At 40.8% G+C, this 27,373-nt stretch overlaps 1 protein-coding gene across 1 annotated transcript in view; it reads left to right on the forward strand.

Moving 5' to 3' along the window:
• Positions 1–851: 851 nt before the first annotated feature.
• The window catches only part of TMEM132E (transmembrane protein 132E), a 331,457-nt gene continuing 304,935 nt past the window's right edge, over positions 852–27,373 (forward strand). Inside the window, exon 1 of the mRNA XM_069971195.1 lies at positions 852–978. Coding sequence (XP_069827296.1) covers positions 867–978 — 112 coding nt within the window. The 5' untranslated portion in view covers positions 852–866. The remainder of the gene's footprint in view (positions 979–27,373) is intronic.

A 27,373-nucleotide genomic window follows, 5' to 3' on the forward strand; every position in this document is an offset into this window, starting at 1 on the left:
ACGTACGCAACGGCATAGTTTACACCTGATAATCTGTACGCATGTGCACAGACCAAAACGTGCGCTTCTACTGTACATTGGTTATTTTTTTGTGAACGATCAACAAACACGAACTGATCACAATATTTTTTTTTTTTATGTTCATATTGGGGAACATCAGGATGTTTGCTCATCACTATTTATTATGTGCGTGGAAAAGAATTATCATGGCACAAAAGAGCCCAGACAATCCCGTCACTTTCATACTGGATACAATTAGTAATTAAATCTATTCCCTATATCAAATTTCTTATAACAAATCGGAAATATCCCAAAAAGTTTGACAAGATATGGATTCATTGGCTGCTGCTTGATGCCACAGCTCATTCAACCAATGCATTTTATCTCTTTCAGTCTCCTGCTCAGAGATCTGTTTGATGGGGAGGGGATCCTCCATGATGTGTATATGTGTTCGAATGCATTTAGTTTGCGTCTTATAATTGTTTTTCAGAATTGTTTCTCTGTTGCTGCGGCTCAGCCTTCCTTTGCAGATTCACTATGCCAAAGATACCCATATACACTCCTTTTTTGTTTTCGTATCTTCATTCCGCTATGTGTTCTGCCTCAGTCTTTAGAAGCGCCTTTTTTGACGTTGAGGTTACTGTTGAAAATGCTAAATTCTTTTTTAAAAAAAGGAAAAAAGAAGAAAAAACTTAATTGAAAAGAACAAGAGCGAGCAGCGTCCAAATTCTGGCCAGTAGATGGCAGCGTAGCATGACAACACAAATGAATGCAGAACTCATAGCAACAATGTGAACAGCTGAATAACAGTATATAGGAGAAGAACAGCACAGTGGCTCCCTAGACCGAGGTGCCAGATCCTCACTATGACTGCTAGGAGAAGACGTCCAGGGCTGTTGTGGAGCTTCACTCACTACCAGAGCCACTATAACAACTGCTATATCTACTACTGCCTTCTGATTCTCATCACTGCCAAGGGTGAGTGACATCTAGCAATGACAGGATTCACAAGCAGATGCATGGCATGGGACTGTACCCAAGGGTAGCAGAATCATATGTTAACTGAGGATTCTTCTAGAACATAGGATCTTTTTCGTCAATGCAGAAAGTTCTTGAATGATTGCACATGTTGCCTGTGCTTTGCCTGCTCCCTTAGTGATGCTCAAGTTTAATGATCATATAGTGAACTGTATTACATGGTACTGGTGAACTGTGTGCTTCCTGAGCATCCCCTGGCTGGGAGTATCAGCCTTTACATTGATCTGTGTTGCAGATGGTGTGGTCAATGTTTTAGAGAAGCTGGTGGGCTTCGGTGTTATGTGCTAAGATGGAAGATGTCCTTATAGCCACTAAGGCATCTTCTCCTAATCTGGTCTTTCTGGCAGGGGGGTAACATGCTATGGCAGAGAAAATGAAGTGGGATATGAGATGCCACCTACATGTCACCCTTCCTGTAATCGTAGCCCCCTTGTGCGTTGAAATTAACTCTTGCATGCATTAACGCTTATAGATGAATGAAAGCGTACATGGGGGATCATGTGAAAGATGTAAAATGTTCATTCAACAGAGAGTCAGTAGATAGGACTCAACCTAGGGATTCGTGCACTGTTGGGCTTTGTCTGTTCACATCCCCATTGCCTGCTAATGTTATTTAAAGGAGTGGGGCATGTGTAGCATTGCATACTAATGGAAGAGTAAAGAGTTAATGTGATTACAAGGTCCATTTGTTGCATGATTGAAATGCAAAATGCCATACAGCTGGAAGGGTAGGGCCAACAGTTGGATGGATGCAGAATTATAAAATGTATTCATTTTTACCAATAAAAAAACCCATTTGTACTGAACTCCTGAAAGCAATAAGGTTGGCTAGAGAAAGACAAGTGGGCATGGCATTGTCTGCAAGCAATAACTAAGTCCTGTCAAAGACTATGGACAGGTTGATGGAGCTGCCCAGTTCTGAACAAATACAGTATATGACTTTTCTGTGTGTGCTCTCTGCAGATCTGGATTTGTGTCTTTTTATGCATTTATTCATTGTCGATGGATGTGTATGTACTGTATATGTCATTCGGTGGCATCGAGAAGGTTTCTAGAGTCTAGACAGACCAAGGACTGTTTGTTGTATATCATCCGGCTCTTTGGAAAACGTAATTGATTTCTGAACATGGTAATGTAGTCCTTGCACGTCACCAAAATCAGAGACTTGTCGAGGTAGGATATTGACTCCCTGGAGAAAAGGCGTCTCTACTGTATGTAATAAGGAGCAAAGACATGATCACTTGGGATTTTTTGCTGATAAAACAGAAAGTGCAATGAAAGGCCAACCCGACGGCGGCATCCGAGCTCTGGCTTTTTAGAATAAGGTTGTCTTTACCATTGCTGGAATGAGCAGCTGCATTCCCACAGTTTGCTCCAGTTGTTGATCTGTGATATGCAGGATCAGCATCCCTGTACTATGTTCCCCATCACTGCTGCATTTTTATACACACTGCATGTCCCATGTCCAATCACTGGTTATGGTTTGTACATGGTGGAAATATCAATGCTTGGAGTATGCACCATATTTGTGAACATAACGTGTACATTTCTGGTATACTACTGCAACATTTCTCTATGGGAAGGTATAGGAAGCCTTGTGTAATGTTACAGATTCATCAAAGTGATGCATTATTTCTTTATCTGTGGTATAAGGACAACAGGCTTATATGTCCTATGTGTCCATTGTGGAATATCGCTCGCAGACCCTCAGTAGTTTTAAACTATTTTCCAGTTTGTAAAAGTGACAGAATAGATACACGACCCTCAATACACTAATTGAATGGGTCTACATCTGTTCCTTATACATTCCTCCATCACAGCCAATCCTGCCAGGTTTATGGCAATATTATTGATATTATGTCCAAGTGCAGAATAATGGCAGGAAGTGAGATGAAGCAGAGCTGAGTTTGTTATTTACCCCATCCCTCCTTGAGATGACTGGACAGAGTATGGCTACCTGCAGTTCACAGAGAACACTTTGAGATCAGCTCAGCAATGCAACACATGGCATGGGAACGTGGTGGAGCTCATGGACATGGTTATCCGTGCCAGTGTTTACAGTACTACGGATGGAGAAGTCACACGTCTCAATGACCGTATCATGATACGGATTCTCTTTGTTAGATCTTGCTGTTAATAATACATGGAAGTCTTTTAAGTTGACAATTGAATTTCTTGTCCGGTATAAGCTGCTCTTGCGAGTTTTGCTGTCTTTACTAAGTCAATGTCAGTTTATGTTTACAGCATTTATTGTGACAATAGCCGAGACCTACAGTGTTGTAATCTATTAAGTGAAGAATCTGCTTTGCCTTCTCTGCAATAATATCTTTTGTCAATAGGGAGCACGCAGGAACTGTTTCCTTGCTTATCAAATGTTATGTTGTAGATAATTTATTCCTATTAGCTATATATTGTACAACAGTAAATAAGGTTGCGTCATATGTCTATTAATATTTTTTCCACTTACATGAGAAACGTGTCAGATCGCTGTGAAATGCATAATACACCATAACACACAGCAGAAATGATGGATTATAGTTTATAATGTGGTTTAAGTTACACTGTTTTGTCACCATGAAAGAACCATCTGAGTGAAGCTTGTATGATGGCACCTGTCCCTATGTCTCTATACTGGGGACTGTTGTGTTGCTGTATAGTGATTCCATATAGCCGAGATATTTTCACCTATAAGCATATAATGGAAAATTACACAGTCAAAACCTCAATTTGCCTCTGTGGGAAACTGGAGGTACAGTAAGGCCCTATAAACCTTTATGGTCGCCATAGAACACAGAATATATTCATAGCCAGACCATGCCCATATCTATGAGACATACTTTAATATACATATATAGCTTTACTTTATGAGCCTCTGCTCTAATGGATTTTAGTGGTTACCAAGTGGCTCCAATTTAATATGTTTCCCAATACGCCGTCTGCGACTTTGTACATGTCACATGGGAATTGTGCCCGCTCTTACATTTTATGTTTACAGGATTCCCCTCTATCGGTATGTCCAGTTTTCGACATCATCAACATCACCAATATCATGACAGCGATAACGCTTTACTGAACAATGCATTGTAAGATGTGAAAAAGTATGCTGGTTACACATTGTTAGATCAAATGTCATTGCTATATCTCTGACCACGTTCCAATGATAAATATAAGGTTCATTGGTTTTACTATTCTAACTATTATCTAGATCATTGCTTCTCAAACTGAGAGGTGGCAACCTGGGGTGGCAGCTTGGAGAGAAGTCATCATATGTTACACAAGCTTTTCTCTGGCTGAGCCAGGCTCTGGTTTGGCGACGTCTGCTTTCTTTTATGCTTATTTTATATTCTATTGGATTCAAGGGACAAATTGTAAGATACTTGCCAGGTAAAGCCTTATGGACTGGTGAAACTCCAGTAAAAAAAAAACAAAAAAAAAAACCCCAGTAATGTCTTCTCTCTGTTCTTGAGGTAACTGGAAACTCATTTTCCATTGCTATTTATACAGACGTAGTTTCATGTTTTATAGGAAAAAAACAATGGCTTATTGTAAACCCAATGTAAGATACATAACACGATATAATGGATAATGTGCCCCTAAGGGTACATTATAGAAACATCAGTCACCAGTGATCTCCGGAACCTTATTAAAGCACAAGACTAAAGGTCAATTGCATTCAGGTTATGAAACTCAGTGACTCTTTATAATCTTTATCATTTATAGTATATGGTACATTATTCCCTATGAAGTACAGCTCAGCCGCTGCAGATCTTTTTACTTTTATTACACTTTATTTAAGTTTTGACATTTTACCAAAGAAACACAATAGCTTGACACAACACGCCAGGTAACAACAGCAAAAATAGCAGAGAATAATGGACAACATATGTACAATATAGAAAGTCACAAGTGTAACATACATGTTCCACCATAAATGCGTAGAAAATAGGCCAAGTAGTCGAGGAGATAGAGGACACAGTCCTATATGTAACCCACAACTACCACTTATGAACATGAGAATAGTAATTATTCAACCATTGGGCCAACAGCTTCTCCATGTTATGGTTATGAGATACTAAAGCGTCAATCACTGCCTCAGTGGGTGGGGCAGTGGTCTTCCACAATTTCGCACTGGCATTCCTAGTGGCCATCAGACAATGAACCATCACTATCAATTCCAGTATAGACATAGGGGGAGATTTATCATACATGGTGTAAAGTGAAACTGGCTCAGTTGCCCCTAGCAACCAATCAGATTCCACCTTTCATTTTCCAAAGAGTCTGTGAGGAAAGAAAAGTGGAATCTGGTTGCTAGGGGCAACTGAGCCAGTTCACTTTACTCCATATTTGATAAATCTCCCCCATAGAGTCTAAAATCAGACTAAGAAAAGTTACTTCCGGGCCCCAAGGGGGGTCAAACTTCAAAATCCGCAGCAGCACAGCAGATCTTTTTTAAGACAAAGCAGATGTTTTTATGAATTAACTAATATGTAACCCCCTCAGGTGGTCCTACTGCATGGAGAAGTGGGCAGCACCCATGTTAGACTCTTATCTGTTTATCTTTGCCGAGCTCTGACTTCAGAATGCAATATATTTTCGAATATTTATATGCTTGGAATATATATTATATAAATCATATCTTTTTTTTTAAATTATAACACCCAATGAGTGTTTGAAACTGTAGTCTTTTATTAAAATGAGGCGATATTTGACATGACAATGACGTAGTATGACCAGTTGGAGAGCACTGTATTAAGAGATAATTATTCATCGACTGGATTAAATTGTATCCTGTACAATAAGCACTGATCCAGTACTCTTTATCTATGCACTTTGAGAGTTAGTTATAAGGAGTTCCTGTTTGTATGTTAATACATCACTACAGCAAAAAAAAAAAAAAAAGTCGTTACCTGTGGCCTATGTACAAATTAGTAAAATTTAACTGAAAACAAAAACTATAAGTACAGACCCAATAGCCTGGTTAAAACAAAACTTTTAATTATTTGCTAAACAATCTCCTTAGATATACAATACCAACCATGTTAGATGATTACGGTTTATCTATAATCAATCATAATATGGCATTAAGAGGTATGGTCACAACCTAAGAAGTAAACAACTGTAAAGGGGCTAAGGATGACCTCAGTCTACTTGACCCCACCCCACCCTGTTTACCCTTCCTAACTAAAGCTAACGGTATGATAAGGACGACCGCCAATCTAAATGATGTCCTTCTTCTAAAAAATACAGAAAAAGAGATGAGCGCTACTCGCACATGCTCAAGTCCTATAGTTCGGCATTTGAATATGCTGAAGAAGTTGGATGCAGCCCTAGGGAGTCCAGGAAAACATGAATACAGCCATGGTTGAGTTGCGCTCATCTCTATACAGCAACCAGAATGAAAGAAAAATGTGCTATTTAATCTGCTTCCTTTTGTTCCACTGTGTTTCCCCCATCTAATCATACATGGGTTCCTCAGGGAACTTGTGTAATGTACAATCACTAGAATAATAACGTTATGGTTTTGGGAACAAGTCATTTCTCTAGTAGATGTATGATAATAAGGGGAGGAATTACAGGGGCTGCACCTGTCTCAGTACAGGATTCAAGTCCTACATTAGACCAAAAAAGCAAATTTTAGTTACATTAGACCATTAGATCAATAATATGGTATATGCATCAACAGATAAAAGGATAATGAATAAATCATGTTCTGGTCATTACCTCTCGGTCATGTCCTGGTCTATCCACGTAGTTAAGCCAGCCACAAAGTGGTTCTCATTCATATACTCATGTAATGGGGGATATGCGGGTGACGGTGATGTAGTAAAGAGCTGCACAAATGGCCCAGCAATTGGAAGGTGAGAGTAAGTTTCACAATACATTGCTAACACAATCCTCACGTACCATACTAGTAATTCAATTGGGAAGGAAAAAAATTATAGTTATAGGGAGTTAAATTTGCGTAATGCGCTGGTATAAAATGCCATGCCATGGTATAAAATGAATCTGAAACAGCTCTTTTCTTACCTTCTGTTGTTTTTCCACATAAGTATTTGAGATGCATTATGAATGTGGACAAAACCATGCCCTCTTTTCTTACCCAATAGCCACACAATGTGGCTAGAAATTTTGGCAACATCGCTTGATAATGGGTGAAAAATGGGGTCGTGGTTTCAGCCACGTTTGAAGCATATTCTGAACGTAAATACATGAAACGATTATTTTGTAATTGAGCAAATAAAGCTTCATGTATTGATGACAACAATTAGCTGGGGAGGGAGAAATTGTTCGCCCATAGGCTGATTGTTACCTTTCAACATGTTTAAAAATCATCTGACCACAAATCTCTCCATGTAATACCTGATGCATGGCCGACGGATGACAGAACGTAATAAAGATTAAACTTACCTCACCACGTGACCCCCATGCCCTCCTGCTGTGTTTCTGCATCCCTCATTGATGGCTGTTGCCGCAGAACCTGTCTCTGCAGTGACAGCCCTGCTGCGGTGCCGTCCCATATCGCTAACGATGACTGTGCAGCCCTTGCCACACAATCATCTAGCAGATCGGCACTCGCTTTGCCTGCTCATGGGGCCGTTTAATACTTTACGTCACATTAAACCTAACAAGGGACAGTCTCCCATCTTTGAAATGTTAAAAGTTGTTTCAGTTTTCTTCCTCTTGAGACCTTTAGTGCTGGTAAAGAATGGCGTCATTTTATCTTCTGGAGTCATAAATATGCACTCTACTAGATGTTACAAATTTACCACTTGTCAAAAAGCTTGGCTTGACAGGAATGCACACACACACACACCCCTTAAAGGAAACATGCCAGGATGCTCATAGCTCTGTGATGAGGGATCCTGTAAGTGAAACAAGTATAATGTACAGTGGTACCTTGGTTTAAGAGCATTGCTTTGGTTTAAGAGCTCCTTGTACTGGGTGGAAGGGGGAGTGGGAGTGGGACATGGTCTGCATAGCGTGGTCTACAGCACTGTACTCTGACCCATGAAGTCTCCCTCACCTTCCAAATCATAGCAGATCCACTTCAGGCTGTGGCTTGCATCAGGGGACAGGACTGTGGAGGTAATCTCTTCATAGCTGTAACCCCGCTCTCCCCAGGCAGAGAGTGCTGCATGTGCCCACATCTGCCCTGCTCATTCCTTCCTGCTCCCTGCAGTCTCTGTCAGCCCTTGTGCTGATTGCTATACTGTACAGTAACTTATAATATGACATTCAGCTGTTTCTCATTGTTTGCTTCATCTGTTCTACTTCTACATATTTTTCAGAATAAAAAAAAATTGTTATTATTGGGGTGTGGAACCACTTGTCCGCATATCAGTGATTTCTTACGGGGAAATTTGCTTTGGTTTAAGAGCGGATTTGGATTAGAAGCACGGTCCCGGGAACGAATTATGCTCGTAATCCAAGGCATCACTGTATATACAAACTGTATCCAGCTATGGAAGTGTTAACTATTTATCAATATACCAACCCTCACTAGTTAATGTCTATTAGAAACATAGGTCCCTGGAGGTTACAGAACACCCCCTCACTGTGTTACCCTCTGAGATTGTCTAATAATTATTTACAGTTTTCCAATGTCTACTTGAAAACCAATGTTCTTTTTTTGGTCTCATTTGTAACCTCGCCTTGCATAGCGTATCTCATTGGAAAATGAGATTATGCTGTGTAAGGCTCTGGCTCGTTTATAAACAATTTTTCAATGTCGAAGCTCAATTTCATGCCCCAAGCCCCTATTTTTATTTGCTGTCCATAAACAGAAAATGTGTAGGTCGCAAGAAATATGTGTTTGCATTTAAATATTTATTAACTGCAGTTTTCCAGGAAAAAAAATATCCATGCAAAAAAGTCATTGTCTAGTGTTTAGCACTATAGGCCGCATAATGAAACACTATGTGAGTGTATGTGTGTCTTGAGTGTATGTAATCTTCACTGTTCCCATTCTTTCATTAGAAAATATACAGGTTTGTTACATTCCTTCCTATAAGTGGGATACCGTAGATCACATGACACCAGGAGTTGCATACAAAAAACTGTGTTTACAAAAAGTAAGCAATAGTAAGTAATTCCAAAGTTATGTTAAGGGTAATCTTTCAGCTCCTGGGCCCTAACCCCGGTGCCGACAGTGTGCTGTAGGTGGCAGTCCCCTTGTGAGCATGGTACCGTTTGGTAATTTGTAAGTGCAGTCGAATATGCACAATCTCAAGTCTTCTAATGAAATGAAGAGTCAAATAGGAGTTGTGCGTGTCACACCCTGGCCCCCTCACCACTCCTTCCCCGTCCCTTAAATTTATGAATAATCAATGCTGCCCGACTTTCGGCACGCTCAGCTGTTAGTCAGTATCAGCCAACAGAGGACTGATCTGCAATCAGAGACACTAAATGACAGCTGAGGTAGAAGGAGGCCGGGCAGCATTGATTATTCCTGAAGAAGAGGGAGGAGGAAGGAGGGGTGAGGTGTGCCAGAGCGTTTGGCACAAACACTGAATCAAAACTCCGCTTTGACTCTTTATTACAGAAGGAGACCTGAAATTGCACAATCTACTCCACGGACAAATTACCAAAAGGTACCATGCTCACAAGGCCAGCTACAGCATCCCGCCACACCCAGTGGTAGGGTCCAGGTGCTGAAAGATTCCCTTTAAAGCAAATGTACCATCAGGTACATTGCTTTGGGTTTTTACTTGAATGGATTGGTGCCGGTGCGGGGATGCCGCCCGGTTTCCATGCACGGCGCTGGTCTATCCCTGAGCACTGGCATAAAGCACTGGAGGCGGCCCCACCTCCCCTCCACTATGTGACACATCTCCATTAGAATCAATGGAGACGGGTCACAGAAGGGAGATGGTTTCGTCACACTAGGAGCCAGCTGTCCGTCCGCAGCCACTGATTGACTGAGCAAGACGTCAGGGAGCCACAGAAGCAGGCCGGGGCGCAGACGGACAATGTATTAACCAGGAAGCGGTAAATTAAGAGGATGGGCTTTACATACTCACAGTGAAAGGAAAAATCTGCCGCCAATATGTAAACCCATACAGAATGGCAGGACACAGGATTGCAGCAGATTTCGCTGTGAAATACGCTGCGGATCCTGTACTGTGTTTTTAGAAGAAAATAGCAATGTTGTTCCAATCCTCTCCAATCCCTTTAACAGCATGTTGACAGTATTTTATACAGAGCCTTTAAAAAAAATAATTGCTGCCCGTGATTTACAGGCTGAATCAGGTTGAATTGTGCTTTCTAAATAACCTGCCTTTTGCTTTGAATGTGCGTCGCTAAAAGCTTTTACATGGAAAGATCTTGTAGTGTGGTGACTGTACCCAGAACGTTGTTGGATTTTGGTAATTAGAGAGTCGCACGCTACATTGGTGCAGTTCTTAGCCACTGCTTCTCATGATTAGATGCAAGAAGCTGATGATGCTACATGCTGGGGAGAGGAACTAGGAGATTTTTCCTCTGATTCTCTTAAGTTATTCAGTTAATGCAGTTGCTGGCAGGGAAGGACCAGACTTCATGCATAGCAATGCCTACCTTCAAAGGCTCCCAATGCTTTTCGCTCGTGTCATGTTTCCGTATCACCTTTGACAGTTTATTGCTTACTTAGTAAATATAAGTAAAATATAGTCAAACACGTCAGTGAGCCGGGTATAATCTTGTTTGTGTGTTCTTTTTTTTTTTTTTTTTTATGGCTTCACTTTATTCGGTTTAAAGTTGATCTTTTTATTTGATATCGCCCTGGGGTTTTAGATGTCACACGTAGAGTCATGACACCAGCATATTGGGAATGTTATTTATTAGCATTTTCGAATTTATTTTGCTACAACGCTGACATTGTTCGCAAGGCTGTTTATAATTTACATAGTAAAGGCAATAAATTGTGGGGATGGATGAATAACTGTAGTCAGGTGGGCATACTGGATGAATACGAGAAAGCTTGCAGTGGAGGCATAGTTTACAGCTTATGTAAATGGGACACACTTGGTGCCATTGAGGGTAAATGCATCCCTAGCGATAGAATGGAACAGCGTCCTAGTGTACTTTTAACTATAGAAACAGAAACACAATTTACAGCGGTCAAGCTTTGGACAGCTCGGTTAATGAAATGTCATGTGCTTTTTCATTCTCTTCAGCACCCAGTGGGGTTGTTGTATAAGCGTTCAACTCTGCAGTGAAATCCGTATGAGGGAATCTAGCATCCAAACAATGTCTTGTGATACAAATGTCTATATGTCTTTGTGAATCTCCTTTTAGGGTACAAACACACACGGCTTATACGCTGCGTATTTACTGCTGCGATACGCAGCAGATACGCAGCAGATTAGATCTAAATAACTGAACACAGTATCAAATCTGCTGCGTATCTGCTGAGTATCTGCTGTGTGTGTTTGTACCCTTAAACATTGTGTGTAATATGTTTTATTAGTTACTGAAAAATTGGTATAAATTATGAACATGAGTATTATACTGTTCTAATACCATCTGAAAAAATAATCAATGTTTGTTGAATTGACTAATTTCTAGTACAGATCTATCATACATAGAGATGAGCGAACCTCGAGCATGCTCAAGTCCATCCGAACCTTAACTTTCGGCATTTGATTAGCGGTGGCTGCTGAAGTTGGATAAAGCCCTAAGGCTATGTGGAAAACATGGATATAGTCATTGGCTGTCTCCATGTTTTCCAGACAATCTTAGAGCTTTATCCAACTTCAGCAGCCCCCGCTAATCAAATACCGAACGTTCGGGTTCGGATGGACCCGATTCGTTCATCTCTAATCATACACCATCAGTCCTATGGAATGCAACAACAGAGCCCTTCTGAGAATTTTCCTAATTTTTGGTCCCACATCGGGCTGTACGCTGGGAATCTATGAGAAACAGATGCCCGACGTAGGGCCAATGGCCCCCATTGACTTGAGTAGGCAGAACATTTTGAGTCCTGCACAAAAGACGACGACACTAGGTAAATCAACAGAACAGTCATAAAATGACTACGTTCTCCCCTGTTCAAGGCAATGGGGCTGTCCTGCACCAGGCTGCAAGTCGGGCTTACTTCAGCATCTTATTTTTTAAAATAGAGTCCGACGTATAGCCCGATGTGGGACTGAAAACATGATGTAAACCTAGCCTTAGGATGCAACGCTCAGTCCCACAGAGTTATTAGAGCACCATTGTGAGCTTTATTTTTGTCCAAATCACTTGATCACTTGAAATGTGCCATCATGGACCTAAAAATCAGTCAAGTGAATGTACTTTAGGTCTTTTAAACAGGCTCATAGGTATGCTGTACATGGCAGATGCCTCATTGAGGCACTGTACTCTCCAAAAAAACTGTAAAGCTCCTCCTGGCAGGAAATATCTCAACCAATGTCTATGCACCCAACCTGTGTGCATGAGATATGTAGACTGGCACCCTCCCCAATCCGAATCATTGCTTTGCTCTAGAAGTAGGGATAAATAGTATTCATTTTTCCCCCCCTTTCTTTTTAAGTTTTCTGCATGAGCAGCAGCTGAACATCATAATCTTACAGTGCAAGAAAAATGTAGGAGTCTATCCCTCACAAATCAAAGCGCTAAATTGATCCACGTGTCTAAACAAGCTGTTTGTACTCCTTGTTGATACATCACCCTCAAAATGTTATAGCAGAAGAACAAAAAAAGCATATGTTTATTTTCCTATTCACGTGATTGACAGTGACAGGAAAGGTAGATCAAACAATTTGCATTTCTTTAGTGTTTTCTTCTCTTTTTCACTTTTGTCTTTGGAGAAAATGTACACATTTTGTACACGTGTATAATCTTAGTACAATTGCACCTCTCAAGAGTAATATATATCGGTCAGCAAGGGAACAGTTTTTAAAGTAGGAAGTGTGTGTGTGTGGGGGGGGGGGGGGGGAGGCGCTTTCCATTCCCACCCCTGGTGTAGTATGGCACAAATTTGCAAATTTTTGTGCAAATCAGCTGACTTGCACAAACTTTTTTGATTGCTTGATGAGCAGACAAAGGGGCATGGCAAGGTGTGAAGGGGCTGTGGCATCTATTATGAACTTTTAGCTAGAATAGATTTCTGAGACTAATGAGACCTGTCATGAGTTTCATACTGCCCGAACTACAGGCAGCCTTATAAAGGGACAGGCACCCTTATCACACAATCACTGTATATGTCACATTCACTGTTTATAGATTTGTCTTTTCAGAAGAATCATTGTTATAACAAAGTTTTGAGACATGGTGGCATACCCTGATTGAGTGATTCCACCCTGTAAGCACAAAGGGACGGATCTATCAATCATGTCTAGTGGCGTGCCCCAATGACATGGAACCCCATCATCAGCCATATCAATTATTCTTGTCATACTGAAAACAGGTTATGTACTTTAGAAAGGGGCAGAACACAGTGCATGGCAGCTTGGTGTGTGGGACTCACTTGTTACAGTCAGAATGGGTATATTTTAATGTACTAGAGTCATCGTTGTAGGATAGAGCAGCACACTACACTTTTATATACAGTACAACAAAAATAAAGGGATGCCAACACATACAGACATGTTGGGCAAAAGCTGGATGCATGATGCCTAAAGGAAACAGAGTTTAAAAAAAACTAAATAAAAAAAAACAAAATGCTAAAAATACTTTAGTATTTTTATAGGAATAGTTTTTTTTTTCTTTTATAACATGATCATTACACATTTCTTGTAATCTTCTTCTTCTGCCCATGTAACAGATGCTGTTTGACTACAATTAATGACATCCATTACAGTGCCTGTAGGGACCATCACCTAGCTTTCTACAGAGATTTTGTTAAGTAAAGTTTTTGATCTCTGTCCTGCTGCCACTCATTGACATTCTGCTAACAAATCCGGAGGATCAGGACGAACAGTGTTATAATTCCTGATCAAATAGGAGAATATCTGAAACTACGAGTGCACAGAATTGTGTGAGGGCAAAGAAAAATAGACCTTAAAAAGAGAACCAATTAGCATAACTGCGCCGATTTGGCTCCCAGCTGCACAATATAGATCTACTGTGCAGCTCCCCGAGGCTGCCAGTTGCGTCTGCAGGGGTAGCTTTAGGTTACAAACCCACTTGGCGGGTCTGCAGCGAGTCTCCATGCTGCGTTTTTGCAGCGAGACTCGCTGCAGATCCCGGCCCTATACTTTTAATGGCAAACAAACACGCAGCAGGGATGTACATCCCTGCTGCGAGTTTGTCTGCAGCCCACCCCATTAACCCCCCGGCCGCCGGAGCTGATACTTCACCTGATCCCGGCTCCGGCGGTTCCCGATGTCTTCAGCAAGCCGGAGCGGGGACCAGGTGAAGTATATGCTCCAGCCAGCCGCCCGCAGCCCCGGCCGCCCGATCGCCCCCCCGCAGCCCCGGCCGCCCGATCGCCCCCCCCCGCAGCACCGATCGCACGCCCCCCCGATCGAGCGGCCGGGGCTGCATGGGGGCGTGCGATCGGTGCTGCGGGGGGGGCGATCAGGCGGCCGGGGCTGCGGGGGGGGCGATCGGGCGGCCGGGGCTGTGGGGGGGCGATTGGGCGGCCGGGGCTGCGGGGGGGGCGATCGGGCGGCCGGGGCTGCGGGCGGCTGGCTGGAGCATATACTTCACCTGGTCCCCGCTCATGCTTGCTGAAGACATCGGGAACCGCCGGAGCCGGGATCAGGTGAAGTATCAGCTCCGGCGGCCGGGGGGTTAATGGGGTGGGCTGCAGACAAACTCGCAGCAGGGATGTACATCCCTGCTGCGTGTTTGTCTGCCATTAAAAGCATAGGGCAGGGATCTGCAGCGAGTCTCGCTGCAAAAACGCAGCATGGAGACTCGCTGCAGACCCGCCAAGTGGGTTTGTAACCTTAGGGTGTGTTCACATGTACAGGATATGCAGCAGATTTGATGGTGCAGATTTTAAGTTGCAGATTCAAGGCAAATCCAATCTGGACCATGAAATCTGCTGCAGATTCAAATTTGCGCCATCAAATCTGCTGCAGATCCTGTACGTCTGAACGCACCCTTACATGGGGGAAAAAGGAGTTTTATTCCATCCAGGAGAGGGTGCTTCTCTGCCTGTTAACCATCTCCGTTGAGCGGGCTCACAGGCAGAGAACCGTGACTAATCACAGCCAGCTCCCCGCCCAGATGACTTGTTGCTGCCTCTCCTGGCCTTGCAGGCCAGAATAAAACTACTTTTTCCCCCGTTGTAAATCTACCATTGCAGATGTGGCTGGTAGCCTCGGGGAGCTGCACAGTAGACCTAAACTGTGCATCTGGAAACCGTATCAGCACATTCAGGCTGATTGGTCCCCTATAAAGGATAAGGTATTGTTTGTTCAATGAGATTCTTAGAATAAAGCTTCTAGGGTCTAGCTTTAAAAACCTTCAACAGTCAGCTGCCCTACAATGGTTACTGCAAGAAAAATGATGTATTAGATGGAAGCCATTAAAATTATGGTTATTAGTGTAATACAATAAATGGCTTGTAGAGGCTCTTCAGTCTGGCTAATATACAATGAAACTTATCTATAATCTTCCTGTACCTTAATAGGCCACCTTATAGTAAAAATTTTAGTGTAAAGTATTAGTAAGTGTACTCACTGTATATATTTACAGCAGCTTCCTGTGTACCTCATAGAGCTAAAACCAGACTCCCCTCCTCCAGGCTGTGCTGCCCTGCTCTGTGGTGATTCTATTCATAAGATGGAGGAGCATGTGACTATGCCCCACCCCCCAGTGTCCTCCATGCTCCATACCCAGTGGTGGACACTGGAGAAGTATTGGCATAATCATACACCTCTCCATGTCGGCCATCTTATGGACAGACTCACCACAGAGCAGGACAGCACAGCCTGGAGGAGGGGAGTATGATTTTTGCTCTATGATACGAATACTGTACACTGTATAATTTTACTATAAAGTTGCCAACGCCTTTAATTTACAATGTAATTGTCAAGAGTTGACACATTCATGCTTGCAACTAAAGGCAGCCATTGATGTAGCTTTTAGAAAATTACACATATAAGTTCCTTTTGATTATTAGGAATAGTATGGCCGTCCGTATTACTTTTTATTCAAATAAAAAGTCAAATATTAAATGTATCTACATTTCTCATGATGAATGTAATTGCATGAATGCAGCTACCACCCCTCCATCAGCTCATTATATGCAGCTGCCTGTAACAAAGTCAAGCAAAAGAGTACAAAATGTATGCAGAAATATATCTTATTCAATGGACTACAATGGTGTCACAGTGAGCCCATATTCTTTTCTTCCCCAATACGTTCTCTTTCCTGATAAACTATTTTCATAGCTTAATAATGCTGACTATATCTGTTCAAGGCTCAGTAGAAGCATATTCGGAATATTCAATACATTTTTGGCATGTTATCTAAAGCCAAAACACTCAATTATATGATTTTCTGTTATCTATCATATTTGGCTATCTCTAAGTAGAGATTTATTTTCATATGAAGTCTAATTGCATGAATTTCAATGAATTTTCTTAGTTACAGTGCTGGTGAGCATATTTAATAAGCTGTGTCTTATGTTCGAATGTGTCTGGAATTTAGAGGAGATAAGTGCAAATAGTACTTGCAAATTAACTCATTTATATTGAACCTGAATGTATGTTTTCTCCTTTGGCCAGACAAAGCTACTTTATGATGCCGGCTCAGCATTTTAATGGCTATTTATATGGGTGTAGATTGAAGCTTCAAGGGCTTTATACAAAATTTGTCCCTTTTAGTACAGTGTGTTACTGGAAACGACCTATTAGATGGGGCAATTTTCTGTCAGATCAGGCAGATTCAGGCCGATATCGCCCCATGTGAACAAAGACAACTATCAGCCGAGAAGCTAATCATCAGCTGATCCTAAGTAACAGGAGGTACATGGTGATTAACGTATATAGGAAATAAGGAAGTTGTATACTTACCTCTCCATGCTCCACAGTGTCTTTCTAGCTTTCCCCTTCCTCACTGCAGGTGCCGATGCGGCTTCTGAAGCCTTCTTTGCAGTGACAAGCTGCTCAGCCAATCACTGGCCGTGGTGCTATCAGTCAGTGATTGGCTGATGGGTGTAGAATCTTCAGCTATGGCTGCGGTGAATGGGTAACATCTAGAAGGACTCCAGGGAGTGTGGAGAGGTAAAGATATATTATTTATTATTTACTATATAAAGCAAGGGCTGAACGGACATTGCTTATGATATTCGAGCCTTACAATAGACTTCGGAAGCAGCCTCCGATTTAGCAGATCAGCACTCGCTTACCCAGTGTATCGGGCCCTCTAATACGACCCTTGGGGTAGTGTTTTCTTATGTGGCTGAATGCCTGACAGTGCCATAGATGAAAGCTTGAAAGTAGTTTTAATCCACTCTGGTGGACGCATTGATGTATCTCACAACCTAGCCCTACATCTATAATTGATATAGTACATTTGCAATTGAAAGATAATTAGATATAATGGGTTTTGTCACAGATTTATAAGGTGGTTCATAATATGAATGGCAACAGTTGGGAATGAAGGGCTAGCAGGAAACAGCATACACCACAATATATGCTATGTGCAATATACTACACGTTACGTTTTAAATTAGAGATGTACAAAGTCCCTTGTTACAGTACTTTTACGACTCTACAATACTGAGCCATAATACAGTTGGATGCCTGAGACCTGATACAGGACTCTTAAAATTAACGATTGTTCAAAAACAAGGTGACCAGAACATAGTGAAGCATAACCGATAGTGTGGGGGGAACTTATCGGAGTCCTTGGCCTACACCCATTAACTTACTCTAGTATGGCATTTTGTAAGGGGTTCTGTTAAACTGACAAGCCCTTTAAATCATAAGAAAAAAAAGATAGTTTAGTATTGTTGAGATTGTTTTTCCAGTCATCATGCTTAGAAGCTAGTTTATTTGATGTCAGATGTCCCAGGTGCCAAATGTGATTTTAGTGTTGTGTCCTGCCGCCATGCAACTGGTCTGTGGTGAGATATTTCACAACCAGCTCTATCTGTTATGCAGGGCATGAGCCAGTGATCTGAAACAGCCAGCCAAGTGTACTTTTTTATAGACCTTCTGGTGTTGCTAATTAATGGCTTAAGCAATGCTAGCGAAGACTACAGAATGCAGACGAGCAATTCATCTATCTTGGAAATTTCATCTGAAATTCCAGCCTTTGTTTTAATGCAACATGTTATTTCCTTAAAACATCAAACGGCAGTTTTATTGACTCCATGCAATACTCTGGGACTACAGGATGCCATGTTTTTTTTCTGTCACTGCCTTTCAATTATAACCTTGATTCTTACTTTAAAATATTGTTTGACACTTATTCTGTCAGTTATGGTTTATTACAGGTTTTTACTGTTTTACTGAAAATTACATATATTATGCTAATGTCAGTATTATTTGTGTTTATGGAGGAGCAGTTTAGGTAAAAGTACTTTGTAATGAGGAGACCAAAAAATTCCATGAATATGTCTTAAATAGTCCTGTACAGCACACTAAATAAATGATACCATTAATATGTACAGTCGGGAGAATGGACACAAATGGGGGCATATGAAAAAATAAAACAGAACAAAAAAAAGTTTTCTTCTTTAGCATGAAGTATAGTAAACACTAGAGATGAGCGAACCAGGTTCGGGTTTGAGTCGATCTGAACCCGAACGATCGGCATTTGATTAGCGGGGGCTGCTAAACTTGGATAAAGCTCTAAGGTTGTCTGGAAAACATGGATACAGACAATGACTATATCCATGATTTCCACATAGCCTTAGGGCTTTATCCAACTTCAGCAGCCACCGCTAATCAAATGCCGAAAGTTCGGGTTCAGATCAACTCGAGCATGCTCAAGGTTCGCTCATCTCTAGTAAACACTAATTATATATATTTTTTTTTTTTTTTTTTTGAGATAGAGAAACATAGTAGCCTTGTAGATGCACAACAAGGCTATGAACACCTTCAGACTGATGTTTTTGTAGGGTTTGTCTCCTGAATGCAAAATGAAGCAACTTTCTAAACAGTCCTTATTGCAAATTTCCTACCAATTAGCTACTACTTAGAGAAAAATAAGATATGTCTTCAGATGGACTTTCTTCTCTCTTAGAGCAACTCTGTACCCACAATCTGCCCCCCCCCCCCCCCCCCCCCCCCCCACATTCGGCAGGTGATGCAGTTATTGTCATAAAGAACAACTTTTAAACTAAACAGCCCTGTGCGCAACAGCCGTGGCTTGGTGTATATGTGCCCTAAATTTGCACCACCCCTCTGTCCCTCTTCCTTGCCTTCTTCACCATTTTTCCTATTTCCCTGCAGTGAATACTACACTGGTGCCTTAACGATCCAACCCATGTGCAGTGCTGACACAGATGATGAATAGTAGAAAATCTGCCTGGGGCATTCCCAATGATGAGGAGGGCGGGGAAGAGGGACAGAGGTTGTACTAGCCTAATGCATACATAATCTAGGCCACCGATGTTGGGCACTGGGCTACAAGTTTAAAAGTTGTTTATTAGGACAATGACTGCATCACCTGCCAAACAGACCCCAGGACACATCTTGGATTAAAAGCAGCTATCCGAAGGTACAAGTGGTTTGGGGGGGGGGGGGGGGGGCAGATTGTGGTTACAGAGTCACTTTAAGGTAACTGATAGCCTAACAATTGTTAAGCCATCTGATTCCCATCCTCCCCATACACAGGAAAGCTCAGCATGGCTAAGTGATCCTGTGTTCTCTACGGAGGGTGGGTTAAGGCCTCATCCAAAAAGCTCTTGCTGTAGATTATTTTTCTCAGAACAAAGGGTCGGACAATGAATTTTCATCACATTCGACCCCTATCTCCACTGATCTATTAGTGATCAGTCAGGAGAGCCCTATATACCTCATACCAACAGCTGAACCCTTTGTGAGTGTACGGCCAACAAAAGGATAAGTTGTATGGGGACCTTTAGTGTTAGAGATAGAAGCAGGAAGGGGTAGCTTGCAAAGAGCTCAAAGAGTGTGTGTGTGTAGGGGGGGGGGGAGCCTTGAAGTATAGCTTGCACAGGCTGAAGAAATAACACACAAAAGGCAGTCTGTAGGAGGGAATCATAAAAGCGGTGTGTAAGTACAGTGAAACGCACACAGAATCTATACAGAGCTTATAGAAGCAAAAGTAAGCAACATTTTTAATAAATACCTATGGGGAAAATGTTTTTGCCCTACAATAAGAACAAATTAAAAATAAAATTGAAAAATACTTTGTAAAGGTCCATAGCCTTTAACCTTTAAAGTTTGGCCTTAAAAGTATAGTATACGGGTGTGGACATGATATATTACAGCCTAGAAGTTGGATTATTAAATTAGGTTACAAATGGTACTTTGAAGTCTAATGGTGCAGAGGGATGAATAATGAAATGCTTTCTCGAATGTGCTAATATTTCTGTCTACTCATATATTTACCTCTTGGCCTGTATTGTAAAGTATCTATTTCATCAGTTTACTGATTTATACTTAATGGTCAGCGTTAAAACCCTGACTTCTTAATGCTTTTGCTCTTTCAACTAATGCTAAACGCAATTAGTTCTAATAACATAGTCGAGTGCAATTACGGTAGTCTTGTGTTAATGGTTTTTTGTTGCAGCTTTTCATGTGGAAAGCTATATAAATTCTTTATACTTTTATTATTTATGATGTTTTATTACCAAATTAAAACTGCATTTACAATGCCTGCTGCCACGTTCTAAGTCACGGAAGACAGCAAAATCAAAACCAGCCTATGGAGCCAAATAAAAGTATTGATTGAAATAATCTCGGAATCATTTGTAAGTTAATAATGATGTTTTGTGACCCTCTTTGTGAATTTACTCATGTCTCAGTGATCAAGTCTGTTACAAAGGTGCGATATCCGACAAATGACTCCGTTCTTTATTCTATGTTTCATGCAAAGACTACAAAAAAATTTCAAGTTCATACTATTCAATTTACTAATATAATAATGTGACTATTGTTTCAAGGTGTAGTCAGCCCTATGTGAGCTCCATATGAAACTGCAGACCCCAAGTTTAAACTAACTTTACTTTTGTTTACGATGAAAGCCATTTACTAGGTTGTAACATTACTTGTTTCTTACACTACTTGTTGAGAGTTGGCGCACAACAATTGATGTACTGGGCTCAGCTCCCAGTTTGAAGTCCTCTACATCAATTAGGGAAAGCAGGTGCATGGAGGAGGAGCAATGTGGCATGCCACTGCGGCTTAGCACTGCCTCTCTGACTCTGTGTTATAATCTTATAAACCTCTGTCACTATAAACTAAAGCATATTTAGCATTGCTTTACTATGCCCAAACTACTAGGGTCTACAGCTCTGTACCTTGTAAGGAGCTGACAGATTCTTTTAAAAAAGGTCTATAAAAATTTTTTACAAAAAGATCATCCCCACCTTAAATATCCACCCATTCCTTATCCATCCCCCCCCATTTGCAGTGGTTGTGCTACTGAGCAAAAGAGTCAGTTGTGGTTATGGCTTAATATTTCAGGGTCTCCCACCCACACAGAAAGTTTAAAGTAAATTAAGAATGTGTGACACATGCAACTTTTCTAATGTTCCAACCACTTATACCTTCAAGTACCAGTAGATACTAAAAGGAAGGCAACTTTAATAGTGTCTTGTGGCTCCAAGAAAGCATTTATAAAAAGTTTTAATTTTTTGAAGAAATATTTGTTAATTTTATTTTAACCTTTCTCTGTCTTAGTTTTTAAACTGACCCATATTGCGATGTAATCTCACCTGCTAAATCACATCATCCACAGACTGAATCCATCTAGCCAACAAACATCTCTCGATTACCAAAAAGAATGTGTGATGAAGCAATGAGACTGTAATCCCAGACAGAGGAATATGCAATAGCATCTTTGGAGATTCGCTATAAGCCCTGAGTTAGTTTTAGCATTTAACAACTGACCGCTAAAAGGCCATAACCTGGGGAGACTAGAATAGGTCATGCAACATTCATGCAATGTTCTTCACAGTTTGGATGGAAAGTAATGTGGTCCAGGGTCCTCGAAGGATTAAAACCATAGATACCATGACATATACCTGGCTTGCGCCAGGTCTCAGAAAGTACAGCTCTATGCACCCAAATAAACCTTAGTCTCCCAGCACTTAAAGTTGATGCCACCTCCTCAGGCATAAATTTCTGCATCGACCAGTAAGATAAGGAATGTTGATCACCCTCTCCACCCATCAAATGCATTCAAAGGAAAATCTTCAGAAAGATCACATACCTGGCATAGTAGGAACCTAATGACTTGGCTTAAGCAAGAAAATGGTTAGTACCCAGGCTGAACTTAGAGTGAAACTTTTGAAAGGTTTGTTAAGAAATAACCTGGGGGTGGGGACCAGCTGATAGCACCCAAATGGCGCTGAGGATAAAGGTATGTCTCTTACTCCTCTTCCCAGTAAGTCATTAGAAGCACTGGGGGCTTAGCTGCCAATCAGCCAAATCGGTGCTGCATGAACGATCCATGTATCATCCGTGCAGCCATGGAAACTGACAGCATATGTGCTGTAGGTTTCCCGATCACACAGCAGTACATACTAATCACTACTGCTGTAATCTGGCATCCAGTTTCACTGGCTCTACCATCCAGCTGCTGTTTTTTTTCTTTTTTTTCAGGCCCCACCTCCTCCAGAATGATTGACAACTGAACTATGGAAACTGACAACATGGATATGTGTATATCCGTGCTGTCAGTTTCCCTTTATTGTCATAAGCAGACGATCAGCCGAGGATGGGGGATTTCCCTCAGCTGATTGTTGCCACTTTTACACAGGCCGATTATCCTCCGCAAGAGCATTTCTTGGAACGCCTTTAAAAGTAATACAATTATGACAGACATGTCCCTTACAAAATGCAGCAATAAATCATTTAATTTATATTTGCTTATAATTTGTATTTTTCTCTCTGTATTTCTGCGAATCATTTTTCAATTACTGAGCTTTCAATTAGTAATTTTATCAATCATCTAAAAAAACACTTATGAAGTAAATGTCTCAGAATTGTATTTTGATATCACTTGCATTCTTCTCTTGTCTGCCTTGTAAATCATTTTTCAATTAATGCTAAATTAACAAATTATAGTCTTAGCTTTTCCAGGCTTATATTAGACATGGATACTGAAAGACTGATGGCTTTGGAAAGCAGTGAAAGAGAGGATATTAAGATATTTTATTTGAGGGTTGTATTTTTGGGGTGCTTATAAAGTGTAGTATAGTTAGTAAGGTTGATAAATGACTTATGGGGGGGGGGGAAGGTAAATGAAATCACTTGCAATCTATCCTGTGATCTTGTGATCTTATCGTGTGATCTTTTGATTTTTAATCCACTTTTTTAGAGGTAATGTAACCAAAATTTCCCTGTCATTCACTAAGTGGGATAGAAAAAAATGTAATAATTTTATAGTACAGGTTTATTATGAATGCAACAGTAGCAATTATGTATGTTTTTTCCCTTTTTGTAATAATATATGGCTTAGGAGAGGGGCAAGTTTTTTTTTTTTATCTTTTATTTGATTTATGTTATTTTTCTAAAATATTTTATTATTTCTTTCTTTTCTTGACTTGATGCTGCCCACTTCAGATTGCTAGTATAGTACACAGCAGTATATATGTACAGCCATGTACTATACACTGGGTTTCATAGGCCTCCATAGCTGGCAGACCCAGAGGCCATGATTTGGTGCCACGGCTGATGGGCGACAGGGGGAACCCACACCCTCTTTAAACCCTTTAGATACTGTGGCATCTATAGGGTTAAATTGTTGAGACTAACAGCAGCACTGGCTGTTATTTCAAGCACTCAGCTTCTGAACCTTGATTATGTAACGGTACATCATGATGTGTTAAGACACTGTACACAGTGCACCAAGGGGTTAATATTTTGAAAGCTGAGCTGTGATTGGTTGCTTTGGGCAACAAAGAAAATTCCTAGGGAGGCATTTATTAAGTCCGGCGTTTTCTACGCCGGACGTAAAAATGCCCCTGCAGCTCCGGCGCTACGGAGATTTATGTAGAGGCGGACTGCCTCTACATAAATCCCGTGTGCGCCGTTGCGCACCGCCGAAAACCTACGCCAGCTGAGGACTGGAGTAGGTTTTCGGCGTACATTTTGGCGGAATGGATTATAAATCGCGCGGACTCTGAGTCCGCACCCTCCGTTCCGCCCACTTTCCGCCCCTTTTCCGCCCCCTTTCCACCCCCTGGCGTACTCGGCGGAAAGTGCCGATTTGCAAATATTTTATTCGCAAATCGGCCATTTGCGTATAAAAAAATACGCAAATCGCCACTTTCCGCCGAAAATCATCCGTTCGCCGGATGATACATGTGGCCCCTAGTGTAAGACTGTTTGATAAATCTCCCCTAAGTTCTTATTCTCATAACTCTAGTTCTCTTAACTCAACATAGATGATATAGGAACAATGGCTGCAAACATATTCTTGATGTGTTATAGATGTTGAAAACATCTGTGAGTATGAAAGTAAACTGGAGGTTGTGCCAACTGGGAGGAATACAATCCAGTTACTCCTCAAATAGCAATAGTTATAAAGTGGAAATTTACCATTGCAGATCTCATTGAAAGCCTATGCAGATTTTGTTGTGGATTCACTGTTTATTTAACCCTTGATTGATTAATTAAAAGAAATGAAATCTGTGTAAAAAAATTGTGACTAAAAATGTATGTATCAATGTGCTCAGTTCTTCCTCCTCTATAACATGATGGTGATAGATTACATAGCATTGTCTTGGTGACAGGTTCCCTTTAAGCATTGATTCTCAGTCACACTACAGCCGCAAGATAGCCACACTGAGTGTGAACTGTCAATTATTTCTAGCCGCTGTTTGGAAACAACAGTTGGAAATAATTGTCAGGTCAATTATTTCCGCGACCGTATTGAACATGGATGTGAACATTTTTTATGACAAAAACAACAGTTTTATTGAACATGTTTGTGAACAGCTGTTTTAATCTGCAACAACGGCCGTTCTTGTCATGAAAAATACTTAGAGGGATTTATCAAGACCGATCTTAAATTAGGCCCCTCCCCCTTTCCCAAATTCACTAAGAGGCGTATGCCCGAATCTGCGGCCAGTGTACCAGCTGGTTTAGATTTGGATCTCGATTTGCGAGCAGGCGTAAATCAGGATAAATTAGCCACGAAAGAATGATACACCCCTGCCTGCCCATCAAGAGAGTAGGGAATACGACAGATTCGCCCCTTCTCCCTGACGTACGCCTGGAGTGGGACCTTTATAAATGTCCCCCATAGTGTGAACATAGCCTTACATTAATTTAAACATAGAAAACTTTACTAAAAAAATAGAGTGCATTGAAAAACTGCTTGTGATCACAACCCCTGTTAAAGGGGTTATCCGGCGCTACAAAAACATGGCCACTTTCCTCCAGAGACAGCCCCACTTTTGTCTCCAGCTTGGGCGGGGTTTTGCTGCTCAGTTCCATTGAAGTGAATGGAGCTTAATTGCAAACCGCACCTGAACTGGAGACAAGAGTCGTGTTGTCTCTGAAAGAACGTGGCCATGTTTTTGTAGCACCGGAAAATCCCTTTAATTTCTTACAAAAAAAAAGTGGTTTAATTAGAATACATTAGACCCCTTAGCTAAATGACACAGACCCCCTAATGGCAGAAAACAAAGAGAGCAGCACTATGGGTAATATTGTCCTATAATAAAGAACTCAATAATAGTTCTACATTGCAAAACACCCCTTTCTTCCAATTCCATTGTTCTTGCACTTTAGTGGGCCCTATAGCAGCTAATAGGGTGGCTCCAGCTATAGTTAGCCCCATAAGTGAGGGTATAGTTCTATTTTAGTAGGAACAGGAAATTGTTCCCGTTGTGTAGACATGGTATATCACCGTCACTGCTTTCCATAGAAAATAATGGAGAAAGCAGAAATTCTATTTTGAGCATAAGGAAAACAGCATGGGGATTTCAAATTGCGTAATATCATTTCTGAAAGGAATTATCCTACAAGGAAAAATGTAATGATTGTCGGGGAATAAGCACAAAAATCTACAACATTTTAATGTGAAGCTTTGCTGGAAAAAAAAAATCTTAAAAGGGAAAATGTCATAAATAATAAAAGAGTCCTCATCTCCTCAATAAACACAGTATTGGCAGATAAGTAATTGCAGTGAATGACCTTACAGCTTCTTTAGTGTGAATAGAGCCTTCTAGGCATGGAGGTGTCAGAACGCATCTGATGGGAATACAATTTATCCGGAATTATTATCTTAATAAAGAAAAGAAAGTAATAATGAGGACTAAATAACAGTGTTACTGTACTTGTCACCAGACTTTTGTTTAGTTTTGATGATTTTTGACATTATACGTTGAATAGCTTTTCAGTCATTAATGTGCTTGAAGAGATATCTATTGTCTTCGCGCCTTTTTGATAATTAAAGAAAGGTTTTAATCACGTTAGGGAAAAATGGGTGATAAAAATACATTTTTATATTATCAAACTAATCCAATATTTTATGTCCTTTAAGGCTTGGTTCACACTGCGTTTTTGCAATCTTTTTTTTTTTTATCCTTTTTTTTTCTTTGTTTTTAAGAAAAAAAAAAAGGTGAAAAAATGAATGCTCTTGTGCGCATTGCTTTTGATGCATTTTTTCCCACTGGTCGACCACCTTTTCGTGTATGGTTAATGTCAATATAATTATTATTTTCTAGATTGAAGACACCAACATATTAGCAGCACTCTACATTACATCATATAGAGACGAGTGAATAATAAATTGAGAGTGGTATAAGTGCTGTGAGAGTATAACCAGACTTACACTGTCCTATCTGAGGGGAGACTAAACTAGTGACAGAACCATGATTCCAATAATATATTACTCCCATCTTTTCAACGCAGCGCATTTCTTGAAATCAGCATTTTTTCCTCTGCACCCTGAGCCCTCGAGCGCACAAGTCCTATTAATTATGTGTTCGCACTTGGTACTCCGTGATAGGCAGAGAGCTGTCAATCAATGGTGGGTGGGCAGCGGGAAAGGCACTAAGCTTGGCATGCAGAAGATAAAGAGTGATTTATGAGATGTGCTGCATAAAAAGAAAAAAGTAATACAATGCTGGCATCGGGGTCTCTGTCAGGCGAGGCTCACACAGCATTTTTGCATCTTTTTTACTTTATCCGTTTTTCCATCGGTTTCACTGTATCCATTTTTAAATGTTTAAATTATAATGTACAGAAAAATGTGGTCAACCAAATTTTTTTTGCACGCTAAAATTAAAGAGAACAAAGCT

This window comes from Dendropsophus ebraccatus, chromosome 5 (assembly GCF_027789765.1).
Source record: "Dendropsophus ebraccatus isolate aDenEbr1 chromosome 5, aDenEbr1.pat, whole genome shotgun sequence".
NCBI lineage: Eukaryota > Metazoa > Chordata > Amphibia > Anura > Hylidae > Dendropsophus > Dendropsophus ebraccatus.